Source organism: Oratosquilla oratoria, chromosome 27, assembly GCF_046742065.1.
Source record: "Oratosquilla oratoria isolate Oo_2021 chromosome 27, ASM4674206v1, whole genome shotgun sequence".
Taxonomy (NCBI): Eukaryota; Metazoa; Arthropoda; class Malacostraca; order Stomatopoda; family Squillidae; genus Oratosquilla; species Oratosquilla oratoria.
The window spans coordinates 9456919-9470916 of NC_134803.1; the positions used below are offsets into that span (position 1 = coordinate 9456919).

A 13998-nucleotide genomic window follows, 5' to 3' on the forward strand; every position below is an offset into this window, starting at 1 on the left:
ACTAGCTTTCTCCGTTTCTAATTCTAACTCTCTCTGGGCTGCATCAAAATATAATTTACACACACTCCCTCATCCCCTATCCACTCTCTTCCATGCATCAGAGCATCATCCACACATGACCATTCTCCACTCACCCCTATCTTCTGTCTTCTCCCTTCTTTCCTCAACAGATATTCCCCTCGTTCCCACTGCCCCCTTTACCCCATCCATCTCATCCTTGGTTGTTCCCTCATGTTCATTCCTTCCATCTCTGCCTTCCACACCTCTTTCTTTCCATGTGTCCAAACCATCCCAACACTTTCATCAACCCTATCTCCCAACTCTCTTTCCAACCCCACTCTACTCCTCATTTCTCACTCTATCCAGCCTAGTAACCCCTACCATACTTCTAAAGCATTTCATCTCAAACACATTTAACTCCTCCTCTCTTATGTTCTATGTTTCTGCCCCAAACAGTGCTGTTGGCACACTCCTTCATACAATCCTCTTAGCATACATTCCCAAATGTCTATTTCTCATTACTTTTTTTTTTTAATTCTCCAAGGCATTTCCTTGCTTCTCTCAATCTACACTCTACCTACACCTCTGCTCCCTTTCCTGCCACATTCACACTCAATTATCTAAATCTATCCATTTCCTCCAGTCTCTCTCCCTTAACCCCTACAGCGTCAGCGGCATATGTCATATGCCACAAATTAAAAAATTCCCCAAAAATAGGCATTACATTGAGGGTCAAATCTGTGGTAATGACCAAGTAGCCCTATCCATTGGCTATAAAAGGCACCCAAATTATTTCTATTTATTGACAAAACTGGCAACCCTGGCAGCAATTTTTTGGGGGTAACTTGGGGTATAAAATTGGCCTTTAGGACATAATTTAGGTGATTCTGGTGTACGAAACAAAGCATGAGGAGGTGAAGTTGTACTGTGACAGTTAGGCAGGTGCTATTTAGTACATATTCAGACCTATAGAACAGGCAATTTTGCACTGCCAATTTTTGTAATAAATGCATAATACATAATGTGGCAGGGCAATAATGGTGTGATGGATGCTTACTAAAAGATTTACCAAAACAATAAGAATCACTACAATCACCTATACTCCATGAAATTATAAAAGAAAAGAAAAGAAAGAAAGACATTAAAAAAAAGATACAGAGAAATCAATTTACCACATAACAGTGATGAATATTTGCCCCAAAAAATCCACAAAAGCTATTTATAAACATGTTTTCTATAAGTCTCAGACTATTATGGGCAACTGTACATTCCCTGTGGTGGGGGAAAAGAATACTGCCACCAAGTATTCCCACTTAGATCGTAAGAGGCGAGAGGAAAGGGACGGAGATTGGGACTAGGCATCCTTCTCCTTGTAGCCCCACAGGGGACATTCCTAAAAGAAAAAGTAAAGGCATAAGAGGGTCTGGGAGTTTTCCGACCAGCACCCTAAGGTTTGGGTCTTTTAATGTGCATGGATGTGGTACAGATGAGAGTAAAAGGGAAGAGATAGGTAGTATGTTTGTGAGAAGAAAGATGGATGTGTTGGCTTTGAGTGAAACTAAGTTGAAAGGGAAGGGCGAGTGTAAGTTTGGGAGTGAAAGTGGGAGGTTATCAGGAGTGAAGAGAGGGCGAGGGAGGGAAGGGGTGGCTATTCTAGTAAGTGAAGAGATAGGTAGTGTAGTGTAGTGGAGTGGATGGAGGTTTCCTCAAGGATAATGTGGATGAAAGTGAAACTAGGAAAGGAGATGTGGGTCTTTGTAAGTGCATATGGGCCTGGCAGTGAGAAGAATGTAGAAGAAAGGGAGGCCTTTTGGATAGATTTAAATGAGTGCATAGAGGATTTAGGGAGAAATGTCAATGTAATAGTACTGGGAGACCTTAATGCTAGGGTAATAAATGGTCCAATTGATGGAGTGGTTGGGAAATGTGGAGTTCCAGGAAAGAATCGTAGTGGAGAGTTGATGGTGGAAATGTGTCTAGAGAGTTGATGATAGCAAATACTGTACAGTGTTTCAGAAGAAAGTCAAGCATAAGTACACATGGGAGAGGGTGGTGGAGGGAAAGGTGGTAGATAGAGCGTTAATGGATTATGTAGTGGTAAATAGGATTATGATAGGAAGAGTTATAGATGTACATGTGCTAAGGGGAGAGGGTGGGGGAATATCAGATCATTTTTTGGTGGAAGGTAAGTTGAGAGTGGAGGATAGATGGAGAAAGAGGAAAGGGACAAAAGATAGGGAGGTTCTTAGAGTGAACTCTTTGAATGAAAAGGAGAAGGAGTACAAAAAGAAGCTGAAGGAGGAGTGGGAGGGGGTGAAGGATAGAGTAGAGCTAGGTGTGGAGGAGGAATGGGGATGGTTCAAGGAGAGATTCACAGAGTGTGCAAGGATGGTGTGTGGAACAAGAAGGACAGGAGGAAATAGAAGGAAGGGTAGTGAATGGTGGGATGAGGAAACAAAGAAGGTTGTAGAAGAGAAGAAGCGAGCTTTCACAGATTGGTTACAAAATAGGACGAGGGAGTCATATGAAAGGTACAAAGAAATGAAAAATAAAGCAAAAGGTAAAGGAGGCAAAGAGGAGAGCAGATGTGAAATGGGGTAAGAGTATGACAAAAATATTGAAAGTAATAAAAAGATGTTTTGGAAAGAAATTAAGAGAGGAAGAGGAGGCGAATCAAGTAGAGAAGAAAAGGTAAAAGGTGCAGATGGAGAGATGATAATGGAAGAGAAGGCAGTAAGGGGAAGATGGGCAGAATAATTTAGGGAGTTGCTAAATGTGAAGGAGGATAGGGAAGGAAAGATAGCTGCAGTGGGAAATGCAAAGAAAATGAGAGTGATGAGTGAGGAGAATGGAGGAGAAATAAGGAAGGATGAGGTGAAGGCAGTTGTTAAGATGATGAAAGCAGGTAAGGCACCTGGTCTGGATGGATGCCATGCAGAATGTCTGAAAAAGGGAGGTACAGTGATGGCGGACTGGTTGGTGAGGTTATTCAATGTTTGCTGGAGAGAGGGTAGTGTGCTGGAGGACTGGAGGAGTGCCTGTATAGTTCCTCTTTACAAGGGAAAAGGGGACAGGTGTGAATATAGTAGTTTCAGAGGGATTACCTTGTTAAATGTAGTCGGGAAGGCTTATGGGAGGATCTTGATTGAGAGGATTAGGAGAGGAACAGAGGGAGTAATTGGTGAGGAACAGTGTGAATTTAGGACAGGTAGAGGTTGTGTAGATCAGATCTTTGTGGAAAGACAGATATGTGAGAAAGCTATAGGAAAGGGGAAGGATGTTTTTGGGGCTTTTATGGATCTGGAAAAGGCTTATGATAGGGTAGACAGAAAGGCACTGTGGGAGGTTATGCAGATATATGGGATAGGAGGAAAGCTTCTAGGAGCTGTCAAGAGTTTTTATGAGAGTAGTAGAGCTTGTATCAGGATTAGAAATGGAGAGAGTGAGTGGTTCGAGGTAAAGGTGGGACTTCGTCAAGGATGCGTTATGTCACCCTGGCTGTTCAACTTATACATGGATGGGGTAGTGCGAGAGGTAAATGCAAGGGTAGTGGGTCAGGGATTGGAGATGGTTAAAAAAAATGGAGAAAAGTGGGAGGTGAGCCAGCTGTTGTTTGTGGATGACACTGCGCTTGTGGCAGGATCGGAGGAGGGATTGAGGAAGTTGGTGACAGTTTGGGAGAGTGTGTGATAGAAGAAAGCTAAAGATAAATGTGGGTAAAAATAAGGTGATGAGATGTACAAGGGGTGAAAGTGGCAGTAGACTGGAAGTGAGCATTAAGGGACCGCGACTGTAAGAAGTGGATAGTTTTAGATACTTGGGTGCAAATGTGGCAGGAAAAGGTGGAGTGAAGGTGGAGGTAGAATGTAGATTGAGAGAAGCGAGTAAATGCCTTGGTGGATTGAAGAGCGTAATGAAGAATAGACATTTGGGAATGGATGCTAAGAGGAGACTGTATGAAGGAGTGATTGTGCCAACAGCACTGTATGGGACAGAAACATGGAACATAAGAGAGGAGTTTGAATGTGTTTGAGATGAGGTGTCTGAGAAGTAAGATGGGGGTTACTAGGCTAGATAGAGTGAGAAATGAGGAGGTGAGGAGGAGAACAGGGGTGGTAAGGGAGTTGGGAGAGAGGGTTGATGAAAGAGTATTAGGATGGTTTGGACACATGGAAAGAATGAGTGAAGAAAGACTAGTAAAAGAGGTATGGAAGGCAGATGTGGAGGGAGTGAACATGAGGGGACGTCCTAGGATGAGGTGGATGGATGGGGTGAAGGGGGCTTTGGGGAAGAGGGGAATGTCTGTTGAGGAAGGACGGGAGAGAACAGAAGACAGGGGTGAATGGAGAATGGTTGTATATGGATGATGTTGTGATGCATGAGGTGGAAGGGGGGGGGGGAGGGGGGGTGAGGTAGTATGTGTGAGCAAAATTTGACGCAGCCCAAAGGGATTTCTCCCCGTCTTCTCCTTTTACTAAATAAAATCAAAGCCCATGGCATAGGAGGAAAAGTGTTAGAATGGATTAGAGCTTGGATTAGTAACAGAAAACAGCGGGTCACCATAAATGGAATAAAATCTAGGTGGGGCAATGTTACTAGCGGGGTCCCCCAGGGCTCGGTTTTGGGTCCCTTATTGTTCATTATGTATATAAACGACTTAGACGATGGGTTAAATAGTGATGTTAGTAAGTTTGCGGACGACACTAAAATAGGACGCCTAATTAGGTCAGGAGAAGACGCCCAGATTCTGCAGGATGATCTTGATAAACTGTTAACATGGTCGGTGAAATGGCAAATGAACTTCAATATCTCTAAGTGTAGCGTGTTAAACGTAGGGCTACACAACCCCGAAAATAGATACAACTTAGATGACACGTTTTTAGAAAAATCTGAGTGCGAGAGGGACTTGGGAGTTCTGGTGAGTCCGGACCTTAAAACCAGGAAGCAGTGCATTAGCGCCAGAAATAAAGCAAACAGAGCATTAGGCTTCATTGCTAGGACGGTAACAAATAGAAGTGCAGAGGTAATTATTAAACTCTATCTAGCAATAGTTAGACCCATCATGGACTATGCGGTACAGTTTTGGTCTCCGTCCTACAAAATGGACATAAATTCACTAGAATCAGTACAGAGAAGAATGACCAAAATGATACAAGGACTCGGAAATTTGCCTTACGAAGAGAGGCTTAGGCACCTAAACTTACACTCTCTGGAAAGACGCAGAGTGCGGGGTGATCTAATAGAAGTGTTCAAGTGGATCAAAGGCTATAACAAGGGTGATGCAAACAAGGTCATCATAATAAAACAACAGGGCAGGACTCGCAGTAATGGGTATAAACTGGACAAATTTAGATTTAAGAAGGTAATAGGCAAGAATTGGTTTACAAATAGGGTGGTCGATGAATGGAATCAACTTAGTAACCACGTAGTAAGCGCTGAAACTATCAGTTGTTTTAAAAAACGATTAGACAACTTTATGGATGGGGACGACAGGTGGTGATGGATACGGAGCTGCCTAGTGTAGGCCTTATGGTCTTTTGCAGTCTCCTTTATTTCTTATGTTCTTATGTTCTTCTTATGTTCTTATGCATGTGGGGATGGAGAGGGGGGGGGTCGACGATTTAATGAAGCGGCCTTGCTGTGGATGTGCTGTGTCTTGCGTCGCTGCTTCTGACCCAGGGCAGTGGACAAGGTGCAGGGATGACCCGTCATCCAGGAGGTGCTAAGATAGGAGGGAGGGTGTGGAGTGTATTCAGGGATGGAATGGGTGGGAATGATTTTATGGCTTTTCCTTTTTGGCTACCTCCCTTGTAAGGGTGAAAAAGCCTTGGTATGTGTATGTACCTTGACTTGAAACACCAAAAATTTCAAATTCCTTCACTCTCTGAAATTCTAACAAAGCTTCCCTGAAAAATATGACAGATGTTCTCATTCAACCCATGTGAGCAGTGAAAGTCTAAGGATTTTCTACCAAACTTTTGCACACATATCTAAAAAAAAAAAAAAAAAAAAGGCTAAGGTGAATCAAAATAAGCAAGCTTTGTTGGTTTTACATCATTGTGAGTTGATAAAAAAATAAATAAATAAGAAAAAAAAAAGTGGGGGTGAGTGGATGAGTTTATACAACATTCGCCCAGCAACATACAGGTTAATACTCGCTTCCAAATTGCTGCCATATTCTCCTCTTGTACATCTCATCATCTCTTACCCACACTCATCTTCAACTTCCTTCTTGTGCACACCTTCCCAAACTCCATCCAGCTACAAGTGCAGTGTCATCAGCAAACAACTGGCTTATCTCCCATTTTCTCTAGCCATCTCCAATCCCTGGCCCATTACCCTTGCATTTACCTCTCGCATCACCCCATCCATGTATAAATTGAACAGCCAAGGCAACATAATACATCCCTGGCTCTACTCTCGTAAAAATCTTGACTGCTCTTAAAAGCTTTCCCCCTATCTCATATATCTGTAAAACCTACGACAGTGCCTTCCTGTCTACCCTGGCACTGACCTTTTCTAAAACCATAAAAGCCCAAAATACATCCTTACATTTCCCTACAGCTTTCTCACACATCTGTCTTAAAACAAAAATCTGATCTACACAACCCCTACCTTTCCTAAACCCACACTATTCCTCACCAATTACCCCCTCTGTTCCTATCCCAATCCTCTCAATCAAAACACTCCCATAAGCCTTCCCAACTACACTCAACAAATTGATCCTTCTGAAACTACTACATTCACATTTGTCCTCTTTTCCCTTGTAAAGCAAAACTATACAGGCTCTCCTCCATTCCTCTGGCACTCTGCCCTCCCTTGGACACACATTAAACAACTTCACTAGCCAGTCTACTATCACTGTACCTCCCTTCTTCACACACTGCACACGACACCCATCTGACCCAGGTAATTGCTTGCTCTCATCATTTTAATAACTACTTGCATCTTTTCTTATTTCTCCTCCATTTTCCTCACCCATCACTGTCATTTACTTAGTGCTTCACACTGCTACTACCTTTCCCTCCCTATCCTCCTTCACATTTAGCAACTCCCTAAAATACTCAGCCCATCTTCCCCATACTGCCTCCTCTTCCCTTACCATCTTTATATCAGCACCCTTTACCTTTTCTTCTCTACTTGATTTGCCTCCCCCTCTCTTAACTTCCTTTCAAAACACTCTCTTTGTTACTTTTAAAAATCTGCCATATTCCTCCCCCTTTTTACATCTACCCTTCTTTTTGTCTCCTTTACCTTGTGTTTTATTTCTCTTATTTTTTGTACCTCATGTTTCACCCTGCTTTGAAACCAGTCCAAGAATGCTTACTTCTCTTCTATAACCTTCTTCACTTCATCATCCCACCAGTCACTACCCCCTCCTTCTATTCCCTCCCATCCTCCTTGTTCCACACACTATCTTTGCATACCTCATCCCTCCTTCCTTACTACCTGGTTACAAAAAACCATATCTCCCATCCCAGTTTCACCTTCCCCCACATTAACTTTTGAAGATACTTCCCTCCACTCCACTGTGCACTTTGGTATCTCGTTACTTACCAGCAGAGCTAGTCCTTTCCTCCCTTATCCCCTCACCACTCCTGATACTCTCCCAACCACACTCCTAAACCCAAAATCAATCCTCCTTTTCAACCCAGTTTCACTCAACACTAACACATCCATATTCCATCTCATAATCATACTATCTCTTCCCTTTTACTCTCATTTGTACCACAACCATGTGCATTTAGTGACCCAAATTTTAGGGACTCTCTTACACTGATATCTCATTGGATGAACATAGAGAGAGCACAATACCTAGTCCCATCACTCCATCCCACATTGTCACCTTTTACAACTTGCATGGAAATTATTGTGGCAGAATTCTTTTGTTCCTCTACCACAGGGTGCACAGTGGAAAAGAAAATGTATACTTATTTTCAATATCTAAACACAGGTGAAATAAACACTTTATTTAATCTAAATCATCCAAAATTATCAAATTCTTTTCCACAAATTGATCTGATTGGATGCCCTTCCCCTTTTGGATGCCTGGGGCTACTGTCCTACTACCACTGTGTAAGGATGCCCCAAATCGGTCCCTAAACCATTGGCTGCATGCTACTATGCCATTAACCACTTCCATATGGTGACGCCTACGTAGGCGGCATGAGGAGCAAGTGGGTACTCGATGATGCCAACATCGCCATCTTGATATTTATTGTAGTCGTACCTGCGTAACCTTCATTCTCTCTAAACTGGCTTTATCATATTTTCTATGGTTATAAAAATACACGGGTGAAAGAGAACGAACAATTGAACACTGACTTTATTTTTTATAATGCGATTATTATGACGCAACATTGCACGTCGGGCAGCTAATGCTGCCACACGTGCGATGTGCCTCGGAGTGAAGAGGTTAATACTGCACAATAACATGCAATCAATGCTATGGTGTAATATCACCTCCTCATAATCAAAGATACAGCAATCAAGTCAAAATACATTGAAAATCAATATTAACACAGTAAAACAATAAATGCACAACTTTTGAGAAGGAGTAATGATTAAAAATGCATGATCTTAGAGCAAGTACTAAATGCCTGTTCCTCTGTGAAGAGGTTGATTACATCAAAGCATATCTTGACTCCTTGTGGAAGAAAAATGCAAAAATATGAACCCCAGCACTTTTGCTCAAGGCCATTATTTCTTGTCCAGTTTGTATTTAGTGTAAAAATATTTTCTATTTTAGTGTTATCAATTCAACAATTTGAAAGATAATATGCAAATCATAGTTCAATATCTGTCCACAATGACAAAAAGGTACGAGTAGAAACTGTTCCTGATGTTTAGGGCTAATGTGACCAGGTGTTTAGAAACTGTCCATACTTATCATTCAATCATCTGCTGACTTGGGTTTCTTTTGCAGGACACCCATAGTTCTAAGATAATCAGCAACAGCCACCAGATTGGCCCACAAGCCACTCATACAAAAGATATTGTGTTTTTATCAGGGTAAGGCTAGAGCTGGGCAATGTAAGATAAGGTTTTCAATGTCCTCTGTGTGGTGATTGCATCTGGGGTAATTTGCTATGCTATCCTACGCTGGAACTGTTTTAAAGCTGGTTGTTTTTTTAAAGTCTTTATGCAGTATGGTTCTTGTTTGTCCTGGAAAGGATTTCTATGTAGGGCTGATTTCTGGGATAATTTGGTGGAGTAGGGAGTTTGCTGGTTGGTCTTGCGGTGGTTGTTTTATAATCTGAGTGTGTATATTTTTTATATGGATGTGTCACATGAGTTGGTAGTTAGTTATCATCGATCCTTTTGTAGGAAGTTGCCTTTTTTTTCAATTCCCTGTAATAGATGAATGGGTGGGGCTGAGGGCTCTTGTACAGAACTGTGTGCCTATCATTTTCATGTCCTGTTTTAGGGAGAGGAGTTTAATTTCAGTGTGTAGATGCATCGTAGATATGTGATTATATGTGAACGATATTTTGACACAACCTGAAGGGGTTTCTCCCCATCTTCAATGTTTCTGTATGAGGGGATGGAGAGAGGGGTTGCTGATTAAATGAAGTGGCCTTGCTATAGATGTACTGTCTTTTAAGGCTATGGGTGAGATGCAGGAATGACCCCATCATCCATAAGGACCCAAGATGAGAGGGAGGGAGGGATGGTGGATGGGAGTGGAATGGATGGGCATGAAACAAGTAGGAATGGAATTATACCTTTTAACTTTGGCTACCTCCCTGGTAAGGAGGAAAGAGCCCTTGGTATATGTATGTATGTATGTGTAGATCTACTATTGGGGTGCATATTATGCACACAATATTTTTATCAGGATTTCAGTGCCCATAATATGAGATTTACATTATGTGCAAATACATATTACATATGAACAAATATAGCCATGAGCAAGAGTAACATTCTGTGGCAATACCTGGCCAAAAAATTAAATACATAAATAAAAAAGTTGTTTTGTAAGGAAATTGTTAAATTTGCAACGCCAACTGTTATTAGTACTTGCACTTTAACAATAATCTATAACTGAAAAAACATGTAAGTAGTGTGACTTAGTGTCAATGAAGTCCTCCCAACTGTACTGTACTTTGAAAACATAAGGAAAATAATTTCAGCACCATTCACAACTCACTTTCCGGTTAAGGAGAGATTTACGACGAAGCCCAGCTTTTTCTAACTCGACACGACCTCGTAGTGCTAACTCTATCAAGATGCAGCCTCGAAGCCCAGAAGATATGCAGTCATTCCAAAAACTAGTGTATCCCTGTAAAGAAAACAGTATAACAGTAAAATAAAACTCAGAATAATAGTAGAAATTCTTGTTAGGTGCATGTACAAAAAATGTGCTTTTAATTAAAATACTATTCAGCATTAAATAAATTACCAGACTTGGGTATCTACTACATAATTATGTGTAACCAATACCTGAAAGATTTTGGAGGCATCCCACAGACCAGAACCACACAGCATTTACCCACGTCAAAGACACTCCATTCACGAGAGTACTGAGCCACCCTTGCTCCTACTAATGTTGTCCCTCCTTTCTGCTGTCCTATTTGAATCTATCCTTTAGAACTCTCAAGTCTCTCTACTGTGGCAAGGCTAACACTGAGCATTTTCATTTGTGGCTGGTAGGATACCTCTGTCCATGCTGCTGTGATGTAGGCTGGCATAGAAAATTGGTGTGAAAATGATCTGTACATAAAACTGGAAATATACTTTGAGAGAGACTGAAAAGAGTTCAATGAGAAAATGAGAAACAAAGAAATAATGGAAAGGGTTCCTTAAAATTTATGAAGTAGGAGCAGCTGAACATGTGCCAAGAATAAAAAAAAAATAAAATAAAAAAAAAGGGCTGGTTTAACCTAAATCATTTGGTGTGGATCCCTGATAAAATGCAAAAAGTTTTCAATTAGTCATCATATGTAGGTCACTTATGATGACCTCATGTTGACCCTGTTAAGTCATTGAGTGTCCCACCTTTCTCATGGCCCCAAAAAATGTTTATAGATCTAAAGCTGTATGCACCCTAAAGTTAAGTCCAAAACTGGCAAAAAAAAAGTGCACAGTATACATGGCTATTTTTGGTAATTGTGTGAAAAAATTGTGGAAGACAGGTGAATGAAATGCTTGGCAAAAAATTAATTTGAATTCAGACAAGAAAGGTCCAATGTAACCTATGAAGTTTATATTAAAAAATAAACATATGCTGCATGAAAGACAGGGATGTACAAACTGTGTGCACGTGAACCTAGGTGATCAATCTAGTGCCCCAATACACTCTTGCAGGAGACCCATGGTTTCCAAATAACTGGCAACAGCCACCACAGGGGCCCATAGATCACTGAAGTAGAAATACAGTATTTTGTTGTCTAGGGACAGTTAATATGGGGCAGTATAGGATGATGTGTCCAGTATCTTCTGTGTGATGGTTGCATCTAAGACAGTTTGATTCTGTTGACAAGCTATGCTGGTGCTGTCTTAGGAAACCTGAACACAAAACGTTCTAGTGAGGTTCTTCTTTCTCATATTCTCATCCACATAAAATACCACTTTTATATTCTTCAACAATTTACAAGTCTCTTGTTATTCTTATACAACTTTCTGGAAAAATATTATCCCTGATTAAAATCTCTGAATAATTTTCCTCCTTTGGTTTTGCTATTTTTCATTCTACATCTTTTCACAGGTTTCTTTTCACTTTGTCCCTGTTCTAAGATCATACATGGTTTGTATTAAAGTTCATGTGCTAATCCTGGGTCCACTGATAAACCTTATCTAGGTCTTCCTGTAGCTGTTTATAATCCTCATAATTTTTCACATTCTTTATGTCCTTACCAACATCCACAAACAATATTGCATGCATCATATTAACATATGCCAGAAATATTAAAGGTACCAGAACCAATCCTTGTGGTATACTATAAACCAACTTCTCTCCAGTCTGATATCTCATCTTTCACTAATGTTCTCATATTCCTATTACTAAAAAAGTCTTTTACCCATTTCAGTGTATTCCAATATGTGTGTATCTACCTAATACAGGACAAGGAGCAACGCTCATTGGGTCCCATCTCCTATTCTCTAATTATATATCATACCTAGCCTCAAATTTATGTACAGTTTCAACTTAATCTATATCCTTGATTTCCAATTATCATTATATTAGATTTTCAGGTATTTATGCATCTATAAGGAAAATTGTATTTCTTCACATGTGGTCTTTCTTAATCTGCTCCCATGACTACTTAAAGCCCTCCCATCTTTAATCAGATCTCTTCTGTCAATGCAATCTATCCCCTTTAATCACATCATTTCTATCTCAATCTTCCTTATATCATGTGCATGTACTTACCTAACTGTAGTATACAGGAAAGGAACGATACTCATTGAGTCCTGTCTCCTATTCTCTAATTTTCTAACATAGACTCAAATTCATGTACAGTTCCAACTTAATCTATATCCTTGGTTTCCAATTATCATATTTAGATTTCAACTCGTGTATTGTTTGAGCTTGGGCTATATCACCTTCTAGGCTCTTCCAAGTATTTATGTATCTATATGGAGAACTGTATTTCTTCACATCCTTTTGACACGTGGTCTTTCTTAACCCTTTCGATACGATGACGCCTACATAGGCATCATGAGGAGCAAGTAGGTACGCGAGGATGCCGATCTCAGTGTCTTGATTATATATATTGTAGTTGTACCTGCATGACTCCCATACTCTGTAAACTGGTTTCATCATATTTTCTATGGTTATCAAAATTCATGGGTGAAAGAGAACGAGCAATATAGCGGTAACTTTATTTTCTATAATGCGAGTATTATGATGCAACATCGCACGTCTGACAGCTAATGCTGCCCGCGAGATTTTGGCCCATATTGAAGGGGTTAATTTACTCCCATGCCCTTTTAACCTAACTCTTCAATACAAGTCAAATTCTCATGCACAGCATCAGCTGCCATATGTATGATGCATCACACTACTCGCATCATAAAATATGAAGTCACTGCTGTATTACTCATTCTCTTTCACTCTGAATAACAATAAACACAGAAAATGTGATCAAACTAGTTCACAAGATTCGGGGATCACTCAGCTACAACTACAAAATGAATATAATCAAGATGCCGACACTGGGATCCTTGTACCCACCTGTGCCTCATGACACCTACGTAGGCATCATTGTATCAAAGAGGTTAATCCCTTCCATCTTTAATCAGATCTCTTCTGTCAATGCAATCTATCCCCTTTTGTGACCCGAATACTGTAATCCTATCACCTGTCTTCAGTTTTCAAAGTTGACAGACCCAGTATTTTCCTCATATGGTTTATCTGCCAGGCTGGGGATCAGTTTAGTTGCTGCTCTTTGTATTCTCTCAATCTTGCTTATATCCTTCACTCTGTGTGGGGACCATACTACTGACACATGTTCCAATCTTGGACGTATCGGACTTTCCATGAGTTTTTCATCTCTTCATCCATACAGAGGAATGCCACTTTAACCTTCTGCAGTAGTCTGTATGTCTCTCCAACAATCCTGCTGATATGTCTGTCAGGTGACAGATTGTCTCTTATCAAGACTTCCAAGTCTTTCTCCTCTTTTGCTTTTGTAATGGATTCACTTTTCAAGGAATAGCTTAACCCCTTCCATATGGTGCCGCACACGTAGGCGTCATGGGGAGCGAGTGTATTCGCGAGGCTGCCATATCGGCGTCTTGATTATATTTATTGTAGTCGCCCCTCCATAATGACATTCTTTCTAATTCTTTTGTAATCGCATTTTCTATGGTTATCAAAATTCACGGGTGAAGAGAGAACGACCGATATAAGCGGTGACTATATTTTATGATGCGAGTATTATTACGACACGTCGTACGGCTGGCATTGGCTGCTGCCACCGAGATCTAAGTCCATGACGCCTACGTGTGCGGCACCGTATGGAAGGGGTTAAGGATGACCTTTTGCCACTATTA

General features: G+C 40.7%; 1 protein-coding gene across 1 annotated transcript in view; it reads right to left on the reverse strand.

Annotated features, from left to right (window-relative positions):
- Positions 1-13998, reverse strand: part of sau (Golgi phosphoprotein 3 homolog sauron) — a 55269-nt gene that overhangs the window by 32966 nt on the left and 8305 nt on the right. The window contains exon 2 of the mRNA XM_076210207.1: positions 10151-10282. Coding sequence (XP_076066322.1) covers positions 10151-10282 — 132 coding nt within the window. The remainder of the gene's footprint in view (positions 1-10150; positions 10283-13998) is intronic.